The sequence below is a fragment of the Salvelinus namaycush genome, chromosome 8 (genome assembly GCF_016432855.1).
Source record: "Salvelinus namaycush isolate Seneca chromosome 8, SaNama_1.0, whole genome shotgun sequence".
In the NCBI taxonomy this organism is placed as follows: domain Eukaryota; kingdom Metazoa; phylum Chordata; class Actinopteri; order Salmoniformes; family Salmonidae; genus Salvelinus; species Salvelinus namaycush.
This window is the reverse complement of record NC_052314.1, coordinates 23,280,733-23,306,093: the sequence shown is the minus strand read 5'-3', so window position 1 is coordinate 23,306,093 and position 25,361 is coordinate 23,280,733. Positions and strand designations below refer to the sequence as shown.

Here is a 25,361-nt window from a genome sequence, read left to right as displayed (position 1 = left end):
TTTTGTGCTAATGTACATTTATTGCTCAAATGGAGACAATAAAAATTGCTGCCATGTCTTGCTTTAGTGTGCTATTCAGGACAACACTTCAACAGAGGGGTCAAAGGATGCTTAGGGCAAGCAAATGGCATCCAGTTAACATTTTCCAAATTCATTTCAGGCAGCAATTTATTGCTTCATGGTAATTTGCAAAGTGAATTCCATGCATTTCTCTGCAGATGCCTACATGGTTCAGATTTTCACTTTTTCCCCCCTAAGTAAGGAGGATAATACACCAAGGACATAATACATTAGAAGTAACTGACTGAATAAGTAAATGGATGAAGTTTCTCTTGCATTGTTTATAGAGCAGGACTTTGCTCTGGACGTGAGATGCATGTTAGTTTTTCTATTCCTAAAAACACACAACATTCAATATTGGGCATTTTTATTAAAATTGAGTAAAACAATTCAATTACAAACCATAAAGTGACTTTGCATAATAATAGTCACTATTCAATCAAGATGAATGGGAGATAATTATTAATTTTTTCCATTCATCATGTAAGAGAAGTCGTGAACAACATCCTATAACTGAATAACCCACCAGAAATAAGCTTAATGTTGGATCATGTGTAAGTGTATGGAATACACATAGTGGAAGACAATTATGACGAGAGGTAAATCAGAACAATTATAGATAATGACAGACAAAAGGGAGGCAAATGTACACATAAATAGCAAGAGAAAGAGGATTTGTATATAGACTATTTATAAAATGATTCTGGAAAATAAATGTAGTGTAATGCAACATCATCCCCTTAGTCCCTCCTGAAAAACATACCCACTTGACAACATAAAACAATCACTTACAAAACAGCAAACAGTAGCTTTTGTTCCCCTAATCCTGATCATTTATATCATCAAAAAGTAAAAACATTTCAAGAGCTTTATAAAAGCTGGAAACTATAGTAAGTGAAGCCAACAGGTTTGTTCCCCCAAAAAAAACTAACACATTTATTGGCTAATCATTCAGTGAATTATATCCCTCCACGACAAAAATACAGAAAATATGTCAGTAAATATCATACCTATACATGTTAATCAAATGTTCCCAAATGTTTAAGACATGAGGTCAACTTTTAACATTGTAAGTAAACACTAAATACAAGAGTATCCATCTTTCATTTTCCAAGTCACACATTATCTGTATGAACTTGCGTTCATTAAACAATTACAGGATGTGCCAATCTGCAGTAACATTGCCGAGAGGTGAGCTAATTGAATTACAGTGAGTGGTGCAGAACAGCTTGCTGGGTTTCTCTCCTCTAAGAGTCAATCAGAACAGGTGGGATGTGGAGCGACTGAACGTGTGGTACTTCCTCTCAAACATGGACGGCAGGTTGACCATGGAGGGAGAGTGCATCGCCTGGAGGGAACAGAACAGGGACATTAATTAAATTAGGAAATTGATTGGGTTCCAAAACAGAAACGACCCCTTGAGTGTTAGTTTAAGGACAATGAGTTACACTGAAGGGTTAGAGATGAGCAAATGCTCAAGTGAGCACTTAAGTCATTCAACATGAGGGCTTTCTGATCACATGTACACGCTGGGACTCCTGGTGTACCTTTAAAAGCCACGGCACGAAGATGGATTGTCATGTGGTCCGCAAAAGCAATATCGTGGGAAGTGCTTTGTGAAGGATACAAGGTCGTTTTATATGGAAGTCTCATTTAATTACTTTTACATTCAGCTTTCCCCAGTGCCAGTCTGCCTTCCTAGCCAAATGTTGGCATTGAACTAATCGAGCGAGTGATGCCAATACAATATTACTATACTTCCCCCAACTTACAAAACCATTCAACATTTTGCCATGTTGTAAAGACGTGGTTTCCTCTCTCTGTCCCTGTGCTGCTCATTACTGTGGATGAATCGGATCTATTGAAAAGGAACCTTTATATGTTACCGGGGCAACTTGGGGAGGCCAACATGAAAGGTGCTGCTGCATAAAAGCAGGGTGATTTCCGGGGAACCACAAGGTATGGCTGGTTAAAATGCATACATATTTCACCCTCATCAAGAGTCTACCCTAAGGAAACCGGAGTGTTAACGAACGTAGGAGCGTAAACAGGTGTGCGTCATGTATCATGTATCCTCCTTCAGTAAAGCTGTGGCCGGCTAAAGCCAGAGTGAGAGTAAAGGCCAGCCTGAATAGCAACTCAATTTATGCACCAGCACCTTCTCACCATTTGCTTGTTGCTATAACCACCATAACACATTCTCACTTCGACAGGGCCCAGTCAGGTTAATGAGATTTGAGGTGACATTACGGTTTAAATTTGAGGGCGCAGGATCAATAGCAGTGGCACAGCGAGGACATACAGAACAGGAGAGTCAGGACACGCATGAAGCCACTGTTTCACAAATGCCCAGTGACAGATTGTCAAAAGGCCTGGAGTGTCCATCCAAACACTAAAGCATAATGCTGCACACAATTTTGGATTTATTTAATTAGTGGAAGAAAAATGTAAATCACTGTCACCACATTTATTGTTTTAGAAGCCATAGATCATAACCAAATAATCTGTTGTTGTAAGACACTCCTCCCTTTTCCAAAATGGATCGAGAGGGCTTATGTAAAAGCTAAAAGTGAGCATCTGCCCGGCGCTGCAAGCTGATGTTAGTGGAGCTGAGTGAGTGAGGTGTGCAGCAGATAAGAGACAAGAGGAGGGAGCCCACAGAGAGCCAGAGAGAGAGGGCCACCACAGCCCGGGAATGAGGAGTTAGTGAAAGAACCACCACCTATCCCAGTGAGTTAAAAGGGGTATTAAACCAAGCATGGTAATGCTCACGTCAGTCAGCCGCCTATAGGAGGGTCTCTTTGCAGGGCCTCAAGCAGCCTGCCTTGTGGGGTCAGAGGGGACCAGCAGGTCCCTGCAGGCACCAGGGGGAAGCCTCCCTTTGGACGGGACCCTCCAGGTAGGGGGGCCAGCAGAGTAAGGGGGCCTGGTGGGGGTGGGTTGGGGCTTACATGGGGTCTCCTCAGGGCAGGTTGGACTAGGGGTTGGGTCTGGGGTATGAATACAGACGGGAACACGGAGGCGGGGACAGGGTGGGTGGTCCAGGGAGTTAGAGCGCTGCACCGCAGCAGCAGAGTTCTTGGTAGAACCACTGAGGTTGAATGTTGAGGTGGAGCGGGCCATCTACAGTCACAGAGCAAAGCATGGGGGGGGAGAGTCACAGACCATGGGAGAGACCCTGTCAACTCATAGGTCAGACTCTGCATATCACACTACTGCATCAAGTTGCACTTAAAATCCCTTTTTAATAGCAAAGTTTGAGTGCAGTACCTTTCTTCAAATATTTAGTATTGTATGACTCATCTTTTCCATTCTAATAAAAGGAAGTATAGAAAAAGGTCCGAAAAAGACTCAGAGATAAAATAAAGCCTGACTTGATGTAGTTAGAACAGGAAATAAATAGCTAAACTGAATAAAAAAGGAGAAAAGTTCAAAACAGTCATGTGTCATCATTAATTGAAAAACTGAAGCCGTTCCTTCAAAAGGAAAATGGCTTGCACTGGCAGAACAACAATTTCACCATTAGACGTCAACAATCACCTAATTACGCAACCCTTTCAGGACTATGCTTTGGAGAGCGCTGCAAATAGATTTTCAGAGAAAAACAAGGTACAATTAGAGTACCCATCTGAAAATCCTAAAATGACTCAAGATTCTTCTGCCATTGCTCTTTTATCTTGCACTATGCCCCTTTAGCCTCGACTTGATGAGACAAACCTTGTTCAAGGCCTGGATCTTTGAAGTAGACGGGTGGGTGGGTGGATGGACTTACTGACAGGGTGGCACTGCTTCCAACGTGGATCATGTTCTCTGAGCTGGGGCCAGGGCTCTTGTTGTCGGAGGTGCTGTTGGCCATGAATGCTCTCTGGATTACCCGTTTGGGTGTTTTGGTGAAGGAAAACGCTCTCGTTACCTGGGGGTTAAACAGTCAAACACTCAAAACCACCCTGAGACTCAAAATTATGTCAAGATGACAACAGTGGTAGGCCTGATTACCGACAACAACGAGACAGCCTATAGGGAGGAGGTCAGAGACCTGGCCGTGTGGTGCCAGGACAACAAACTCTCCCTCAACGTGATCAAGACAAAGGAGATGATTGTGGACTACAGGAAAAAGAGGACCGAGCACACCCCCATTCTCATCGACGGAGCTGCAGTGGAGCAGGTTGAGAGCTTCAAGTTCCTTGGTGTCCACATCACCACCTGCCATCCAGGACCTCTGTACCAGGCGGTGTCAGAGGAAGGCCCTAAAAATTGTCAAAGACTCCAGCCACCCTAGTCCATAGACTGTTCTCTCTGCTACCACACGGCAAGCGGTACCAGAGCGCCAAATCTAGGTCCAAGAGGCTTCTAAACAGCTTCTACCCCCAAGCCATAAGACTCCTGAATATCTAGTCAAATGTCTACCCAGACTATTCACATTGCCCCCCCTCCCCACCACTGCCACTCTCTGTTGTAATCTATGCATAGTCACTTTAACTCTACATGTACATACTACCTCAACTAACCGGTGCCCCGCACATTGACTCTGTACCGGCAGCCCCCTGTATATATTGTTATTTTTTTACTGCTTTAATTACTTGTTACTTTATCACTTATTCTTATCTGTATTTTTTGAAACTGCACTGTCGGTTAGGGATTCGTAAGTAAGTATTTCACTGTAAGGTCTACACCCGGTTGTATTCAGCGCATGTGACTAATAAAATTTGATTTGATTTTGAAAATAGCTCTGTTTAACAGTCAGCTTGTCCAATATCCAACATGTGCTTGTGTGGAATACAGGAGAGAGATGGGCTAATTCGGAGCCCATTTTACCTTCTTTGAAGTTTTCTTGATGACTCTAGAGGCTTTACTCAGCGTGCTGTCCATATCCTTTGTGCTCACTTGGACAGAGTCAGGCTCAGTGCACTGAATTAGATCTTCCTGTTTAAAATAGAAACAAGTATAAATACATTTCCAGCCCATTCTGCTTCGCTGTCAAAATGCATAGAGTGAGAAACTGTTGTCTGTTTTTACATGCAGCTGGAGCTCACTGGTTGGTATTCAGGGTGCGGAGAGAGCCAGTGAATCAATTAAGATAGCAAGGCCAGCCTGTAGTAGAGGTTTAAGTCGCCACCTAGTGGACAGCTCACCCCTGACAGCTGGGACTGGCTGGGCTCACCTCCGAAGCTTATTACGCCTGTTTTTAATTATGATGGGAAATACACGTCTGTCTCCGGGCAGCCAATTACTAGTTAGCTTCCTCATTCAAGCTCTAATACTACATCAGTGAAAAGACCTGTGGAGAGATAAAACAACCCATCTATGTCTTTAGTGTTAGTTCTAGTACAATTCCGCTTCTAATTACATTAATCTGTCTTCCAGTTTAACCACAGAGGACAATCTAATAGGATTGAAATGACCAAAAAGGCCACTCACGCAACATGATATGTAAGTGTACTAAAACTGGCCAAAATAATTGCATTTGTGTCCTCATCAACCTCTAAAGAGTCCATACACCATGTTCTGCACGAGGACACCAGACCGGTGAGGGATGCCTTGGTCGCTTCAGCCTGTCTGGCTGTGTTAATGAGAGGAGCAGACAGACAGGCAACATGTGTTCTCAGGAGGAGCCCTCCAACCCAACACGATGAGCCTATAGCGGCTCAGTGGACCACTGTCTCACTCTGCATCTCTCACCGCGTCAGCCTTACAGATAGTGTTGGCTACGTGTCGACAGAGCATCTTCAGCCAGGTTGACTTCACCGTATCCTCAGTGGTCAGCTGGAAGCTGAAGAGAAGATTCTCCTGTTCCGTGGGCGGGTGCACCACCAGGGCAAAGGCATTATGGCAATCTAAGAGAGAGAAGAGAGAAATGAGCAAGGTTTGGACCACTCAAAAATGTCAATAGTCTAGCTGGCAAAACTAATTGTTGAAAAACATGCATCCCATTTCTCTTTAAGACGCATTGAGGGCCATCTCTGGTGTATCAACATACACTGCTTGTAATTATAGTACATATTGACGGTGAAATTAAACCTAGCAGCTCCATTACAAGGCCAAACAAGCTGAGTCACTGCTAGTGGGAGAGAGGAGAGATGTTTGCTTGATTATGTCTGGGATGCCATTTCAGTCCGTGTTGACTCCAAATATTAGGCTATCCAGTATGCTTATGAATAACATTTCCCGATACAGGGAAAACGGAATGGAGCAATATACCTGCTCAGGGAATGTGTATCGACCCAAAAGAAGCACAAACAAGGAGTGGTCATGTTGCTTAGTAATGGATGTTAAACACTGTGAGGTAGGTAGGTAAGCAGGCCATCAGACTGCTGAACAGCTAACCCTAGCCGCCTCCCTACAGATCTGCACCTTAGAGACTATTTCCACCTCATTATCGGCACCTTAGATTATTTGCACTGACTACCCACACATCCAATCCTTACACAAACACACCCACTCAGAACTCTCACACACACAGACACAGTCAACGCTGCTGTTCTATTATATACTATGTATTCCACAGCGTGACCAAGACACTACCTACTTTATATTTCTAAACACAGTGTAATACAGTCCATTTTTACTATGTTCACAACCTCTCATTTTTTACTTGACTTTTATTATTACTGTCTGATGTTCTGCATTGAGGGAGCTAGCACATAGCATTTCTTCGCACCTTTTATCCATGTTGTAAACTGTGTATGTGACTAACAGCATTTGATAGGTAGGTAGGTAGGTAGGTAAGCAGGCAGGCAGGTAGAGAACATGCCAGGGGCTGGGGCTCACTCACCCTCTGTATCCTGCAGGTCCAGGACCCTCCTGATCTGGGACAGAGGCATGAGGGTGATGTGTTTGAGTTGGGCTGCAGATCGCGTCTGGCCCAGAGGACTCCTGAATGTGCTGATCACCTTATGTCTCTTCCGGGCAATCTGCAAATACAGACACAGTTGAAGTATGGAAGCCTCAAGCCTTCACCCCTACCTAATCTCTCTCTCCAGTGAAGTGAAGTGAAGTGAAGTGAAGTGAAGTGTGTATGTATGTATGTATGTATGTATGTATGTATGTATGTATGTATGTATGTATGTATGTATGTATGTATGTATGTATGTATGTATGTCAGGGGAGGTAGTGGTTAAGCTGTGACAAATCGATAGGGCCTTTTATAAAAAGGTAAACAGTCCCAGTCATTAGCATGTGTTTAACTGGCCTGTGTGGGGGCTCAGGCAGGGGTTGGGTCTGTCCCATGAAGGTATGGTGATATCTATTGGGGGTAGGGGAGATCTGAATACAGAGGAGCTAATCAATGAATAATTGAAGAGTGCAGCCCCTGCTCTCCCCATGCTCATTACCAGGCTGCTCTGACACTCCTGAATCAGGCCGCTTCGCCCACACCCATTCTGGGTTTGATTGCTAACCCCCATTCTAATGCAACACTTCACTAATTAGGAGCCAGATAAGAAGCTGTGTCAGCAACGATAGATTGCACACCCATAAATAATCAGCCAGTGGGGCTCTTTGCTACTGAATTTGCATTTTCTTAGCATCTCAAGTCCCAAAGATTTCATAATGTGGGGGGGAATAGAGGACGGGCAAGATTTTCTCAAATGAGCAATGGCATTAACTTGGAGGGCGTTTTGGGTGTATTGTAAAGTTATAACACCTAAAGCCATATCTGGGCCATCACTAGTCAATACGGTGAAATGTTGACCAGGGTTAAAATATTCAGCATATCATTGAGCCTGGCTGGAGTGTCAGATGAGCAGGTTTTCAATGTTGGTATTACTTCATTGATGTGGGCGTTACCTCAAGACAGTCATTGAAGAGAAAGAGTGTGACGTGCTCGCCTCGGTCACAGGGTTTGTCTCCCAGGGCGATGGTCTCCACCCTGTGGACCAGGCTGCGGTGGGACGAGAGCAGGTTGGCCTGAGGAGGAGAGAGAGAGAGCGAGCAGACGGGATGAATATCACACAACCAAAAAGACATCCAGCAACCATTCGTGAATAAACAAACAAACACAGTCACCAGAGAGAGCTTCATGATTCAATCACAGGCCTCATTTAAAGCGCCATATTTGGTATTAATGGGTCTAACTCTACAGATTGGTCATTTCACTGCACGGCTGATGGAGAAATTTCCATTTCCAGTCCCATTATTCCTTTAAAACCCTATCATCAAACTATGTTTATTCATTTGGATGCTCTGCTTATCCAAATCAAGATAAATAGAGCTATACTCACAGCCCAGAGCCAAAGGTATACTAATTCACTCCCTCTAGTCCCAACTCATCTCCACTATTATCACCTGAAAAGAGGACTTCGGCACACAGAAAAGTAGTTTGGTTCACACATACACACAGCTCTACACAAATTCTCCACACACACATTATCAAGTTAACTCCAGCGCAATAATCAATGAATTACAAGCTATAAATGTGCAGTGAACAGTGCGAAAAATGCATCCTGTGGAAATTAGCTGAAATAAATAGGGATATCAGGGTGAACGCATAGGGAGAGGCCTGGCCGTTATGGTGCTGGAGTACAGCCATTAACGCCGTTATGGGAAAGGCCTAGCCGTTATGGTACTGGAGTACAGCCATTAACGCATAGGGAGAGGCCTAGCCGTTATGTTGCTGAGGACAGCCATTAACGCCGTTATGGGAGAGGCCTGGCCGTTATGGTGCTGGAGTACAGCCATTAACGCCATTATGGGAAAGGCCTAGCCGTTATGGTGCTGGAGTACAGCCATTAACGCATAGGGAGAGGCCTAGCCGTTATGGTGCTGCAGTACAGCCATAACGCCGTTATGGGAGAGGCCTAGCCGTTATGGTGCGGCAGTACAGCCATTAACGCATAGGGAGAGGCCTAGCCGTTATGGTGCTGCAGTACAGCCATTAACGCCGTTATGGGAGAGGCCTAGCCGTTATGGTGCTGCAGTACAGCCATTAACGCCGTTATGGGAGAGGCCTAGCCGTTATGGTGCTGCAGTACAGCCATTAACGCCGTTATGGGAGAGGCCTAGCCGTTATGGTGCGGCAGTACAGCCATTAACGCATAGGGAGAGGCCTAGCCGTTATGGTGCGGCAGTACAGCCATAACGCCGTTATGGGAGAGGCCTAGCCGTTATGGTGCGGCAGTACAGCCATAACGCCGTTATGGGAGAGGCCTAGCCGTTATGGTGCGGCAGTACAGCCATTAACGCCGTTATGGGAGAGGCCTAGCCGTTATGGTGCTGGAGGACAGCCATTAATGGATTAGAGGCTCAACAAAGCGTGCCACATTCCAGTGAAGAAATGCACAAACAACTTACAGGGCAGCCGTCAACTTCATAGACGACATCAAAGATCTGCTTCTGTCCCTCTATTTTCCTCTTGTCCTCGTTTATGTGACTGGGGGGGCCAAATAAATTCCGTTAGCCAACTGATGCTACAATCACTTTATGTAAATGCATGGCTAATGAATGAGGCTTTAACTTAATTACAGCAAAATGCTTCATGCATGGCCGGTGGTGCACAGTTGACTCACGTCATAACTTCCTTGAGTGATTCGATTGCCTTCTCCAAAGTGATTTTGTCAGGGTTGTTACAGGCAGTGTGTTTCTTAATATCTGCAAAATAGATGGGTCAATGAACATTGACATATATAATTGATAGAACAGTGAAAAAAGCCAAGGGCAAACAACTGATATGACCGACAGATTTATAACACAACTGTGGATAAAGGCGAGGAGCATCTATCAGTATTTCCTGTGACATTTTAGTCGGAAATCAAGCGCTCTCTTCATATGCAGGTGAGGAGAATGCATTATAGTTAGTACTTCTATCATGCCACATATGTACCATGTTGCTCAAGATTTGGCTGTCAAGTGTGTTTGTGTGCGCGTGGTGTAGTCTACCGTTGAGGAGAAGGGCGACGCTAGGCAGTCTCTGCACAGGGCGAATCAGCAGCTCCACCAGCGTCTGTCGCCCACACTCGGGCTTCGCCTGATTGATCTGGAGGCAAGAAAAAAGAAAATAAAAAAACACTGCTGTTGAAGCAGGAGGAGACCTGACAGACATGTTGCGGCTTACTTACACACACACACAGACAATCACTCACATTCACAACACAGACAGACATTTTCTTCAAGTTTACTGTACATAAAGAGACAAGCAATGAATGACCTTTAGCATGAGGCATATGGTAACTTCTAAACCTACACTCACGTGGATGTATACACAAATGTACATCGTCTCAGAGGTCACATACCTTGAGGAAAGCATGGAACCTTGGTTTCTGTTTCTCACACCTCACTATGGTCTCCTTGCTCATCTCAAAGAAGTTGACGAATGGCGGGTAAGCCTTCACCAGGTCTTTAGACTGACAGACAGAAAGGAACTGAGTGAGAATGTCCAAAATGGCTCAATACAACATTCAGAACAAAGCCCTGTTATACTCACGTATTTGAGAATGATGTCCCCGACACTCTTGTTCTCAGACCAGTCCATGACCAGCTCCTCCAGATCGGCCTGTCAAATCAACCCAATAAGCAGAGAGACAGAGGGCGTTTAGGTGACTTCACTGCAGATTAAACTCTTGTTCAGGTCATCTTGGGACATTTCAAGGAGAGAAGTGCCCACCTTTATCCTGGTGTGTACGTCGAAGATCTCTGGGATGCTGCCAAAGATAGTCTTGATTTCTTCCGGAGCCAAAATGGGTCCACCAACTTGGCCTTCCTTTTCCAGGGGGACTTTGAACAGCTAAAAGGAACAGACGTTTCAGGTGAGACTCAGACTTAACCCACTAATCCCTTAATCAATACATACACCCCCAATACAGACAGAACTATTCAGTCTGAAATAGTGAGTCCCATGAGAATGTTCATAAAAGTAGAAAGCCAAATCATTTTAGAGTGCAGGTAAGTATTAATTATAAAAGACCACCCTGCCTCCCCATCATCTTATCAAAGACATAGAAAACTCACAAGTGAAAGTAGGTCCCCTAATAAACTACAAGAAATGATTCCCATTAAAAAGTCCTCTGATCTAGTAAAGCTCTATTCAGCTTTCCCTGTAAAAAGTATAATCAAAAGGCTCAAAATGGCCTGGAATTACCTTCTAATAAAAATACATTTTAACAAGTGCCCAACATGTGTGAATCATAATGGGATAATTGGTATTCAAGCCCACTTCTTGGCAGGCCAGTTCATGGGCTGACTTCAGAGGGCAGTGGACATGGGGTCAGCAGTCAGTGTTAAAGACCATCCGATGTGAAACCGGCCATCTGTCTCCTGGGCTGGCATGGTGCAGTGGGCATGGGACAGAGAGGGGACACTACTGGTGACTGCATACGAGTGAGGGTGAGTGGGCATGGGTCAGGGTGAAAGAGAACAAGGTGATGTACGTGGAAAAGTAGAGTACACTACACCATTTAGGAAATATGGTAATGATGTTTGCTGAACAACTTCATTCTACTGGTATCATAGTAATGATGTAGCGAGCAGAGGAGGAAGATGTGAGAATAGGAGCGATGAGACAAGGACAGGCCTGAGGTTTGGGTCGATGAGCAGCAGAGAGCTCTGCAGTGTGAGTGGGAGCCTGGCTGGCTGACAGTCCTGATGCGCACAATCCTATTCATTTTCTCCCCCACTGGTCACTGAACTCAGGCACCAGTGGGACAGCCTGATTAGGACCCTAGCAGCCTCGGTGATGCTAAGTGAGCCCAACATCCACAGCAGCAGCAACAAACCTGCAAGACTGTGGTGAGAATATCCACATAGTTGCTCTCTGTCTGGTACAACTCCTTGGAGACCTGCCATCTAGCCGACTGCTTCAGGACAGCAGGTGTAGAGCTCTTCAAGGGCCGGGAATGTTCTGGAAGAGAGCCAGGGATCGTCAAGAGGTGAATATTGATTGAGACAGTGGGGAAAAACATGTTTTCTTTTGACTACCCACAACTTTTGTACTTATTTTGACTTCCTGCGTGTCTCATAGTTTAGAAAATTGAGATTCTGACATGCAAAGTGAAGGCTACTCTTCAGAAGACTTGGGGCTTTTATCTTAGCTAGTGAGAATAGTTCCAGAATGCAACTAAATGTATTTCATATAATCCCATTCCTTCATATAATTTCATCCTCAACTCTCCAGTCAACTCTCCAAGCTTTACGGCTCAACCTACTATTCTTGCACCACTTTGATCATCTAGACAGTTCTTATATAATTTCTAATATCATGCCAAATCGGATTTCCCCACAGTGACAGTTCAACTGAGTGACCCTTCATCTCCTGGCATTCGCTGAGACAGACTGACTCCTGTGACGAGTCCCTCCACGAACCCTCCCCAGTCTCTGTGGCCGGGGACTGGCTGAGGACACACTCCCTGTCCTGAGGGCCCATGGGGGCCTCTGGGGTCCCTGCTTCCTGCTGAGGGGTGGCAGTGCTAGTGCAGTGGAAGGGCCTCTCTTTGTCCCCCTACTCATCTCCCTGGCACTCATCCTCCTCTGCCTGTTGGCCTCAGCACAGCACCTCCTACGCCTGCTGCTCTCTACACTGTGCTCTGAAAGACAGGGTGTTCAGTCTCTTTGGGGGGAGTTCAAACAGAATATCAGAGCGTGCTGGTTCTTCCTGCCTCCCCCTGCAACAAGCAGTGACCGCCTCCTTAGTCTATGACAGGGCTGACATGAGACACTAATGATGCTATAATCCCTGTCTGTTTTTGCCTGCATTAACTTTTAACGAGGCCAGAGGCGCTTATTAACCACCGTTGACAGGCTAAGACCCAGTGTTACCAGCCCTGTGACATGACATGTGTGGCTGATGAGTGACCGTGGCTCCTCTCTCACCTGCCAAGGCCTTGCAGGTCTCGGGGGTGTTGGAGATGTCCAGCAGAGAGCCCATGGACATGGAGTGTTCGGCAGAAGGCCTCTTGCGGGGTGGAGGGAAGGGGGAGATCTCAGTCTCCTTGGTGAGCTGGGCCAGGGTTTCCCGCAGACGCCTCCTCTTCCGGTTACTGTTGGGTGTGTTGAGGGACAGCAGGGACACAGCCTTCTTCAGCACAGGACTGTCCATCTGAGAGTAGGAGAAACATGGGCATGTCAGATGAGGGTGTATGGAGAAAAATGTGTGTAAAAAGAAGGATGGCACTGTGGTGGAAAGTCATCTCTGATAAACCAGAACTAAAATCTCACGTATTTTGATCAGATGCTCGATTAAGCTCTGCAGGGTAGAGGTTCAAAATTGTGATGAGATTTGTGAAGCCATAATTTCACCTAGTTTATCATCCGTCTGCGCATGCAAAGCAATTACACTTATAAGTGTCAAATCAGTGGCACGGTATCAAATACATGGTTTCCAGGTGTTTGTTGCAAATCCATTTGCTCCGTTCCGGCCATTATTATGTGCCGTTCTCCCCTCAGCAGCCTCCACTGGTTTGCAAGCGCACAATACTACAATTATTGTGAATACTCAGATTTATATAAAATTTGATTAAAACGTTAACATGCTTTCCAAGAACGCTTTCTCTTACAATCCAGACATGGACTTTGAAAAATGCAGAGCATTGCCAATCAAAATAAACATTCTATCACAGGGATCATCCTATTTTTGGGGAGCTTTTTTGATTTGGACAAAGTTTGTATGTGAAATTTTTTTGTATTTTATTTCCCAAACTCACTTCACTCCCTCCAAAGAGGGATACTCATGAGGATGTGCGCGACACAGTTTATAGAATCTTAGCAGTGTCCATTCCACTGTATAGAGGTTCGTGTAGGGGCATTAGGAGGATGAATCAGATTGACTGACAGACAGAACTTACCTTCTGATAGAAGTACATGGACTCTCCTGCTCGGGCATCCATCTGTATCGTTCCCCAGAACCACTTGAAAAAGCAAAGAAAAATTGTATTGATACAAGGTGGGGAACGCCAGTGCTCACTATCTCTGCTCAAATGACTTGTCTAGTCGAAAGGAAAATTAAATATTGATCATCCAAGTGAGGCAAGAGTTTATCAATCAATACAACCAAATACATTAAATAGAAATGCGTATTTGACATACTCCTTAGAAGAAAACAACAAGGCTCATTTTCCCAGACTTGACAATGCCAATGTTTTAGAAAATTCATGAATTTGAGGCACATGAATTTGAGGTATTATGCTTCAGTCAGACATACGGCTAATCTGGGAAATGTTTTATGTTTATGTCTGCCTACAGCCAGTACGGTGATGTAAGCTGACACCTACTACATTGAAGTGCTCACCTCCTGCTTGACAACATACAGTCTCTTTGATGGTACGAATGGCAGCTCCTTGACAGAGTTTTCCTCCACCACCATGTGAGTGCACTTCTGATCACCAACCTCCAGGTGGCTGCCACCTTGGAGAAACACAAAGTTTTAGAAACTCCAAAAGTACTCCATAATAGAAGGGAGGATAATGTGCTTGCAGAGTAGCTTTTGTAAAGCCTAGATATAACATATGAAGGAATAAAAAATAAATACTGAAAATGTAAGACTAATACCATGTTTGATTGTCCTTTCCTCCATGTTGGTCTTGTCTTCGTTTGAGAAGCCCAGGAAGCTCAGCACACAGTCTTGAAAGGGGGGAACTTTGAATTCAGTGCGGAACTCTTCATCACCAGCATGGAAACTACTGTAAGAACAGGTGGTTGTCAGCCCTCATACATGTACATTATACATTGATGTACAGACATGAACGTGAAGACCACAATGAGGACTGGGAATGCAGTTGGCTTTGGCCATTGTCTGTAGCGTGAGGAGATACTTACACATCATCTCTATGCTCCCAGGCCTTATGGATCCATGTTGGGGTGAGGATGGGTGTCCCCATACACACAGCAAGCTAGAAGAGACACAGAGAGGTATGTCATATTAGGAGGTATATGCCACATACTGGGGTATTATGAAATACAGACTGTACGATTTTCAATTCAGTACCTTTTTGTGGGGGCTCCCTAAAGCTCGGTGGGTGGGTGCTACTGTTTATAACTAGAAGTTCATTTATTTGGCACATCTTAGAAAGTTATCTTCAGATCAGGGCTCCAACTATGTATTTGGTTTGCGAACTAAGTGGCTAACTTGCCAGATCCAGCTTCTTGGTTAAAGCAGAGACAATCCCCTCCTGGATCAAGATCCATGCTGCCTACATTTGTTTTGTGCATTATTTTGTTTTTTTACGTCAGGAAAGAAAGAGGCCCTTGTGTGCACTACCGGCAATACGATATACCCCGGTATCACAGGATAATTGGGGGGCTTGTGGTAACAGCTGGAGAGGAATGAGTTGAATGGTATCAAATATATCAAACACATGGTTTCCATGCGTTTGATGCCATTCCATTTGCTCTGTTCCAGCCCCTCAGCAGCCTCTTATGCCCAGTATGGTACAGAAACTACTCTTTAAAAAAGAGGATTGAGGTGTTTGGCCCTCTTTTACTACAGCTGTAGGCTGTGTGCCAGGTACTGCAAGAGGTAAAAAGCTCCTTCAAAAGCCAAGGATGAAAAAAGGCATGTGTATTGAAACAGATCTCATTCTTGTACTCTGTTAAGTACTCACTTTCCAATGTAAAATGTCTCAATATGTCTGTTAAGAGAGCTAGGCTACTTTCCTGTTTAAAGTGCTGGAGCAAAACATCTAAACAAGTTGAGCTTTCAACTCAGAAAACGAAGGGGGTGGAGAAAAGCGAACAGAACCACTGAATCAATAAAACTTCAGTCAGCAAATGAAATGTCATGTGGGGAAGAAAATAAATCACATGGATTAGGTTTATACATGAGCTCTTCCAGATGGAAGGAATGGTTAGGGGTGTTTTACAAACCTTGTATTTCTCGCCATGAGTGGAGTACGCAATGAGATGGGTGACTTTAGTGCTGAAGTCCTTCCGAATGGTGCCTCCCATGTGATGCACCAGATTCACCAGGTTTTTCTGCAGGGGTTGTAGGCAATGAGTGACATTTGGCACCAACACATATCTCTTAGCATTAAAAAACAAACAAAACCAACATGTTTTGGTACTTGGTAGTGCTACAAATAATGACAATCAGCTTGAACGCATTCCACTTACAACTTCCTCTTTGTTGCGGAAACCGGTGAAACACAGCGACAAGTTGAGCATGGTGGTAGAGTATAGAGGACGAGAGGAAAATGGCAGGGGCTGTGGGAAACAACAAACAATATAGTTCTTATAAATCTCAGATATTGGAAACATTCCTCATGCATCCTTTCCTCCACTGCTTTTATCAAGTACATTTTTTTTGGGGGGGGGGGGGGGGGGGGTTCTTTACTGATCAGTAGCAAAGCTGTATGAAAGGCCTATGCATTTGTAAGTATGTGTGTGTTATGTTGATCTCCAAGTTACCAGGCTCTGTAGATAAGGGGATAGATGCAGAGATCATTTCTCATTCTGAATACGGCCATATTTTAAGTCTTTTCAGTTTTTAGAGCTGTGATGCATTCCTTCATAGATCTACATTCATCTTGGAGAGGTGACTGGTGAGGTTTGCAGTGATCTGTGGCCAAGGGTGTGTTCATCTTCCCCAGTAATCTGACTGAGTTGAGCAGGTGCTCTGCTTAGACCCAGACAACAGTGATGCATTTCTCAGGGTTCACGGGAACAATCAAAACCCATCATATAAATCTACTTAAACTTGAAAGCACAACTTTTCCGCCATGTTTTACTTCATCTCCCGTTGCAGGCAGATGCTAAATTGCACCATAACAGTCAAAACCTCATAGCTTAAACCGGCGAGGAGTGATCCACAGCCGAGCACTGCGAGTGCCATCCCAGAGTGAGAGTATATTTCAGGAGTGATTTGCTCCTGTCCTTACCTCCTCTCGTCCCGCACAGTGCAGAACAACCGGGGGGCCCACGATCCGGTTGTCATGTTTGTAAAGATAGATGTAGTCAGGAGAGGCAAAGTCTTTGAGCACGAACACCGTCTCAAACTCTGTGTTTTCTCCATCTCCAAACTCTTTGACATCGTCGGTCTTTATGCAAGGCACGTTGATATCCTGTGGATTAAAAAAGGTTGCTGTTAATGTGAGTAGGGACACACAAGCAGCCCTTTCATATCAAAAGAGTAATTTGATAATCATGATATTATATTGCAATATGAGTGATACATTTAAAGTAGGTGAGTTTAGAGCAAACGGTAAACATTGAAGTTCAGGTACTTGAAAGCCGTTCATTAATTTGCAGAGAGACAGACCGACGCTCCCCATGACATTGCTCAATGCCGCATGAAACAATTTCCAGTGCTCACTCTGGTGTTATTTTGATTCGATTTAACTCAGTAAATTCAGTCGAGCAGAAATTGAATCAAGAACACAGCCTATATAAATCAGAGATCATTGAGCTGAAGAGAGAAATTATGTATGATACCTGTAAACCGTATTCATAAAATACATAATCCCCCACAGAATTATTGGCACCATACATCAGAAGACAAAGCATTAGAGGAATAAACAGTGTGAACGTGTTAGATCATTTTGTTAGAGACATCTAAGCTTGGACACCAGGTGTTAACAGTATAAATCTGTGACATTTACCGGTAATTGTGAGGATAATGCTGCAGCTACACACCAATCACCGAGATTGCCCATGCAAAGATACCCCCCTTGATGGATTAAAGCATGCAACACAATCCAAGCCCGAAAAAAGACCTACCATATTGACTATAGATTTTATCAATTTCTCTCCGGTCTCAGCACCCGGTTCTCCTCCTCTAATCTTAACCACTGGGACTTCCATTATTCTGACGGCCTGTAAAATGAAGCATTGACCTCAAGCTGGCGACACCAAACTGACAAATTCTCTGAACGGGCCTGTGTCATTACAACCCAGAAGGCAAGGACTTCAAACAAATGTCAAACGCTATCCGGGGGGGAAAGTTCTGCAAAATTAATAAAGTTGAAAGCAGCAGGTCGACTTTTTTGTCGAATCACTCAGACTGCCCCCTCTGATTAAGCTGTCAACGAATGTGCCACTACTACAGATTGGCACACAAAATAGATCATTTAAAGAAGCCTTCAGATCGAAAAGCTTCTCGGTCGCTCAAGAGTGAACCTGTTTTATTCCTACAGTTGAGCCCTGTGCCGTAGCCTCACGTTCACAGACAAAGTTAACCTGTCTCCTCCCCTTCATCTACACTGATTTAATAGGTGGCATCAATAAGGAATCATAGCTTTCAACTGGATTCACCTGGTCAGTGTATGTCAAAGAAAGAGCAGGTGTTCCTAATGTTTTGTATACTCACTGTACTCATTATTCAAAAACAAAATGAAAACAATCACACACAACAAACCATAATGCAATGATGTTTCCACAATGACAACCCATACAACTGGGCTCAAACCATTAGGGCACGGTACCTGCAGTGCTTTGACAAGTGCTCCATTTTTGCCAGCTTCTCCTACAAGAACAACTCTGGTTTCGACCCGAGGTAGCATCTCTACAAGGGAATAGAGGACCAAGGGCACAGTAAATCTCAAAGGTAATGTGAAAGCAATCATAAAACGAAGTTCTTCCTGTTTTGAGTGACAGCCTCAGGTAAAAAGCAGTTAATATCACACTGATTGAGAGAAGGGTGAAACTCTTGCCTTCCATGTCTTCAGAGCCCAAACCCAGCAATACATCCTTAGTAGTCTCAGCCATCCTGGAGTCATACACAGAGGAGTCCACCAGCAGGCTCCGAGCCATCCCCAAAGTAACTATGCTGCTGTCAGCCATGGAAGTGTGACACGGGTGGTGGCACAATCCTGTCTAAACAATCAAAAGTTAGTAAAGTCAGAGCTTGAGGAGAGAGTGAGGTGTCAAATGCCAAACCACTTGGAATAGAAATGATGAAAATAAAATGTGTGTAGCCCATTTTATACCCAAGTGGAATTCGGGTCTTATAACATATAGGCTACCCACCTTGGGAGTTATTTGACAACCTGTGCCTCTGCCTGGTGATACTTAAACCACGATTGAATGTATATCCGTAATTGGTAGACGGTTGTAATTAGTAGGCTGTGGTAAATGTCGCTTAGATGCAACCACCTTCCTTCTAAATAAATTCCAAACATGAATTCCATGTGGTATGTTCGCTTTGAGCATACACCTGTCTGTTTTAGCTAATCAGCCTTGCAATATGGGCACCATGCTATTGCAGACGAGAAGTAGAATGAAGCATGTGCGACCAAACATTGACATTCATGTTTAGCATTTCCCCTATGATTTTTTTCTTTAATTCAGTGGTGACAAAGTTAGCGTGGGGGGGGGCATGGCCAATGCCGCAGTCTGCGACCAAAATTTGAGTCTGTCCTCTTGGCCGCAGAAACATTTTGCTGTTTTAAAGCTAATATCCTGCAATTCTACACATTTTGCCATGGCTTATGCGGTGTTCTTTTGCTATCTGAGTGACCCAGACATAAAGTCAAATGGGGGAGATTTGCCTCGACTGTCTAGTTTTATTTTAGTGATTGCTAGACCTCAAATATTATCTTATTAAAACAAAACTCCATTATCTTTCCTACAATTTATATCTGGTTTTAGTTGTTTAAGTAGTAGATTTTTTTAATGATATATTTTGGAGTGGCGGCAACGAATATAGGGGAAACACTGGGAGTGGTAGTGTCTAACAATTGGATTCGATTATGTATTGGGCAAAGCTCAGTGATGCATTCAAGGACCTCCTAATTAGAACTTTCTACTGATTATGGGCATACCGTCCAACGTTGGACACGCCCTGCTAAAAAGGTACAGTCATTTTCCGCGTCCTTAAAAAGGTCAATTCTAAAAATGCTCAACTTTATATCCATCATTTCCAGCACCACCCCAACATTAACATGTGAAAATGGCACATTTCTAGGATTTGTAGTAAAAAAAAAGTGTGCATTGTGATTTTAACCAATTATGAGTAGGCATTGCCTACTAATTGGTTAATGATGTCATTGGAAACACATTTTTTACTACAAAACAGAAACACCCCATTTTCACATACAGTTGAAGTCGGAAGTTTACATAAACTTAGGTTTGAGTCATTAAAACTCGTTTTTCAACCACTCCACAAATTTCTTGTTAACAAACTATAGTTTTGGCAAGTCGTTTAGGACATCTACTTTGTGCATGACAAGTCATTTTTCCAACAATTGTTTACAGACAGAATATTTCACTTATAATTCACTGTATCAAAATTCCAGTGGGGCAGAAGTTTACATACACTAAGTTGACTGTGCCTTAATACAGCTTGGAAAATTCCAGAAAATTATGTCATGCTTTAGAAGCTTCTGATATGCTAATTGACATCATTTGAGTCAATTGGAGGTGAACCTCTGGATGTATTTCAAGGCCTACCTTCAAACTTAGTGCCTATTTGCTTGACATCATGGGAAAATAAAAAGAAATCAGCCAAGACCTCAGAAAAAAATGGTATACCTCCACAAGTCTTGTTCATCCTTGGGAGCAATTTCCAAATGCCTGAAGGTAACACGTTCATCTGTACAAACAATAGTACACAAGTATAAACACCATGGGACCACGCAGCCGTCATACCGCTCAGGAAGGAGACGCGTTCTGTCTCCTAGAGATGAACGTACTGTGGTGCGAAAAGTGCAAATCAATTACAGAACAGCAGCAAAGGACCTTGTGAAGATGCTGGAGGAAACAGTTACAAAAGTATCTATATCCACAGTAAAACGAGTCCTATATCGACATAACCTGAAAGGCCGCTCAGCAAAGAAGAAGCCACTGCTCCAAAACTGCCATAAAAAAGCCATACTACTGTTTGCAACTGCACATGGGGATAAAGATCGTACTTTTTGGAGAAATGTCCTCTGGTCTGATGAAACAAAAATAGAACTGTTTGGCCATAATGACCATCGTTATGTTTGGAGGAAAAAGGGAGGCTTTGCAAGCCGAAGAACACCATCCCAAACATGAAGCACGGGGGTGGCAGCATCATGTTGTGGGGGTGCTTTGTTGCAGGAGGGACTAGTGCACTTCATAAAATAGATGGCATCATGATGTAGGAAAATTTGGTGGATATATTGAAGCAACATCAAGACATCAGTCAGGAAGTAAAAGCTTGGTCGCAAATGGACAATGACCCCAAGCATACTTCCAAAGTTGTGGAAAAATGTCGTAAGTACAACAAAGTCAAGGTATTGGAGTGGCCATCACAAAGCCCTGACATCAATCCTATAGAAAATTTGTGGGCAGAATTGAAAAAGCGTGTGCGAGCAAGGAGGCCTGCAAACCTGACTCAGTTACACCAGCTCTGTCAAGAGGAATTCACCCAACTTATTGTTTGAAGGTTGTGGAAGGCTACCCGAAACATTTGACCCAGGTTAAACAATTTAAAGACAATGCTACCAAATACAAATTGAGTGTATGTAAACTTCTGACCCACTGGGAATGTGATGAAAGAAATAAAAGCTGAAATAAATAATTCTCTCTACTATTATTCTGACATTTCAAATTCTTAAAAAAAAGTGATCCTAGCTGACCTAAGACAGGTAATTTTTACTAGGATTAAATTTCAGGAATTGTAAAAAACTGAGTTTAAATGTATTTGGCTAAGGTGTATGTAAACTTCCGACTTCAACTGTATGTTGAGGTGGTGCTCGAGATGAATATGAAGTCAAAACATTTAGACATTCCCCTTTAACCCTGTGAGACCCACGGTTGCACAAATACAAGGTCTCTTAAATTGCATCCTGTACTATAAAATTAAAAATGTTACATTTTAGTCATTTACCAGACTCTCTTATTCAGAGCGACTTACAGGCGCAACTAGGGTTAAGTGCCTTGCTCACGTGCACAGACAGATGTTCTTATCTAGTCAGCTCGGGGATTCAAACTAGCAACCTTTTGATTACTGGCCCAACCTCTTAACCGCTAGGCTACATTGTTGTATTAGTAGCCTCTGAAACGTTACAAACTTGTCTGATACCACACTGGTACCCTAGGCAAGGATTTATTCAGGGTTTTTTTCTAGATGAGATGGGCATGGTCGGCAAGGCCCCCCATCTTGGCGGCGAAGAAAAATGTTGCATCTTTAAGCCAACTTCCTGCAATTCAACATTTTCTCAATGGAGTTTAGAGAAATGTTTGCAGTTTAAAGTTAATTTCCTGCAATTCTACACATTTTGCCTTGGAGCTGAAAGAAAATGTTGCGGTTTTAAAGCTAATTTCATGCGATTCTACAGTACATATTCTGCCTTGGAACCGTGAGAATTTTGCTGTTTTAAAGCTAATTTCCTTCAATTCAATGTATTTTGCCATGACCAATTATTATGCTTAAAGTAGCAATTACAAAATCAATACTGCTAAATTCATTGTTTTTGGAATTTTCAATTCTCCCAGACTGTCTATTTTCATTTTGATGTTTGTTAGTTCTCAAAGACTATAGTATTGAGGTAGTTTTGGAAATGTTGCAAAAAGGAAACATTGGGCTTAAAGGGGTGCCAAACTGAGACATGGTAGACAAGTCTGGGATTTGGGAAGGGTAACATTCTGCAGATATGGACAACCAAATACTTCAAAGAATAACTTTGATGATGACCCCCCTACACATCAAAAGAATACAAAAATAAAAAATGGCTTATGGTCTCAGAATACTGCCATTAATCTTATGGTAAAGTAAAATAAGAGGTTCTCTCTCCAAGTTCAGCCAGAAAGAAAAAAACACAAATATTACTAAAAAGGAAGTTAGATGTTCTCCATACATAGAAATGTTTTTGATAGCCAAATACTAAAATATGGATTGGTTAAGTTGATAAATATAGCTATTTCTGTCAAAATATGACTTAATTTCAGATGAATATACCATTACACAATATGTTATATCACAAATCTTTATAGAATTTCAGTTCTAACGACAAAATTGTAATTCCATTGAAAACCAATGTTGCATTAAAAAACATTTCCAGAAAACTATTTTACAAACATGACGTAACAACGTTAACGTAACAGACGTCCCGACCCCAGTTAGCAACATCTGATTAACTATGTAACGTTAACTAGCAAAACAACACAAGTTCAAGTGTATTTATGACTGCATTAACGTACAGTGAAAACCCTCGTCAAAGACTAGCTAACTGGTTGTTTAACAAAAACGAACCAGGCTGGCTAAACGTTAGCTACTGTACATTACCCTACACAACGTGTTGTTACTAACGTCAACTAGTTAAATGAAACCCTAACTAACGTTAGCTAGCTAAATTCGTTAGTGTGCAAGCTAACTAACTACAGTACTTAATAAACATGGTTGCTGGAAAATAAACAAATGTTAAGACTTACATAAACCGTCGGAATTAACAACAAATAATCGCAGGTGACAGTGGTAAACTGGCTAGTCGACCAGTTCAGCTAGCTAGCTAGCGGCTGGCTAACTGAATTGACACTGTTAGCTATCTGTAGGTTATTGCCGTCTCGAAAAAGTAAATATATATATTTTCGCGTGGATAAATCTGTCAACTCGCTCAATCTGAATTCAAAAAGCAAGGCAAACAAGGCGTCTGTAATCTGATTGGACAAGAATGGGAAAGCCTGCTGAATAAGCACTGCGCGGCTTCTGATTGGCTCGTGGATTCAAACTACAATGCCCACTGGCACTGCGCAGGGCATAGGCGCTCCGTGGGCACAGGGTTGGCTACGAAGTTATACACAACTTTTCATCAGATATTCTTCAAATGTATGGTCCGCTTCTATTATAGAATGCCCTCATTAAACATGGGCAAGTTAATTTAAATAAATCAACTTTCTACGTCATTAAACCTGGGCAAGTTCATTTAGATAAATTAACTTTCCACGAAGTTTAACGGGAAATCAACTTTTCAGACTTACACACAGGCAAGGCTTCCAGACAGAATACCTGTAGTACAGGCCTACATCTGCCTTTCCCTGTTGCCATCACTGAGGGTGGGTTGCGCCAACATGGTTTAAATTAATATAGGTTTAAAGTGAAAACTAAACTTAGATTAGAGGAAGGATTTTAAAATTTGGTGCAACAAGATTAATAGATAAACCTTGATTTAATTTAGGGATAGGCGTCACGTCAACGGAAACCTTGATTTAACCCAATTTAAGAGTTAATCCATGTGGGGCCCTGACAGTTTGTTCACAAAGTTTCTAACTCCAGAGCTGCAACATCGCGAGTCTTCCGGGAATGCTAAATAACTAAATCAATATAGGCCACTGCCTGTAGTTTCCAATGGGAACAAATGAGTCATGGTGGGCAGAACTAGAAAGGAGATGGGCAGGACCAAGCACGAGCTAGCGAGATCCTATTGGTCCGTTATAGCATATATCTGCATATTTCCGTTATGGAACGCCTCTGTGAATTGCACTCGTAAATAACGCGATGTTTTTTTACTTTGGCAAAGGGTAAAGTTTTCTTAGCCCACTCTGTTCATAACATATTCTAGTTTTGGGTACAGAAAACTGTATTGAGATCAAATGTTTAATCGATGAGAAATGTAGCAGAATGTCGGCCAAAATCCATCTTCTCCCACTGCCGGCCAATGCGCTTCCTCTCACTACCATATTTGGTAGTGAGTGGAACGCCAAGTGAATGCTTCACATTATACATCCGGTGAAATATCTGTCTCATTGTTATATCTGTGGTTTGGGAAGTCAATGAGAGAAGTGAAAGATTCTTCCTTAGTTAATTTGATCGAACTCTAAAGAAACAACCTAGATTCGACTCAATGTCTTAAGTAGTTGAACATGTTTCTACTCCAACCTCATGAGTGAAAAACTGACACGCTTTAATTTTCGTAAAAAACAACTTTATATCGAAAGAGTGTCTGATTTAACGGCTTTGACGACCGTTAGACCCGATGACGTGTTTCTAACGCTTGAGCTATCCAACGTTGCCATGACATCGCCTACACGTGTGATCGAGAAGCAGTTTTAGCTAAAATATTCATAAACTTTTCTGTCGGTGGTTTTAGCCTATCGTCATACTGTACTGTCTTCGGTTTGTTCTAGGGGCAGATGCTCATGATGGATTCCTTCTGGCTGTGGTGCAGAGTTTGTCTTCACAGAACCTCTGGAAACCTGCACCAAGCCTGAAGGACAAAGTGATGAGCTCAAGCAAGTCCCTTTCATTTTTTACTCGACTCCCAGCTTCTGTATGCCTGTTACATCTCCAGCTCTTTGTGCCAGCTCTTTTCTACTTCTGTATGCCCCTCTGGAGCTTGAAAGACACACCATAGAACAAAGCTCAATGAAGCCGTGCCCTCCACCTCCCTGCCATCCCCTGCACCGCACTTTCAATTTCAACCACTTTCTACCACAGTGATGGACTACATGTTTACATTGCAGTTATGAGCACCTTTTTTTGTCAC

The 25,361-nt window shown here is 43.1% G+C and overlaps 1 protein-coding gene across 7 annotated transcripts; it reads right to left on the bottom strand.

Annotated features, from left to right (window-relative positions):
- Positions 1-410: 410 nt before the first annotated feature.
- Positions 411-23,492, bottom strand: LOC120052529 (protein ECT2-like). 7 transcript variants are annotated; one of them, XM_038999495.1, is made up of 26 exons: positions 23,311-23,492; positions 18,627-18,789; positions 18,399-18,478; positions 17,695-17,790; positions 16,857-17,039; positions 16,093-16,182; positions 15,847-15,954; positions 14,800-14,873; positions 14,533-14,663; positions 14,273-14,388; positions 13,830-13,892; positions 12,859-13,084; positions 11,766-11,890; positions 10,658-10,777; positions 10,478-10,546; positions 10,287-10,397; positions 9,934-10,030; positions 9,564-9,645; positions 9,349-9,427; positions 7,846-7,965; positions 6,833-6,971; positions 5,740-5,894; positions 4,876-4,983; positions 3,833-3,973; positions 2,833-3,183; positions 1,294-1,408 (listed from the first exon to the last, which is right to left on the bottom strand). In XM_038999495.1, the coding sequence occupies exons 2-25, from the start codon at positions 18,754-18,756 to the stop codon at positions 2,872-2,874; spliced, it is 2,955 nt and encodes a 984-aa protein (XP_038855423.1). In that variant the 5' UTR covers positions 18,757-18,789; positions 23,311-23,492; the 3' UTR covers positions 1,294-1,408; positions 2,833-2,871. The 7 variants fall into 7 exon arrangements, with proteins under 7 accessions (XP_038855428.1, XP_038855429.1, XP_038855423.1 ...); XM_038999498.1 differs by having other exon boundaries at positions 5,806-5,894; XM_038999497.1 differs by having other exon boundaries at positions 14,533-14,660.
- Positions 23,493-25,361: the final 1,869 nt, after the last annotated feature.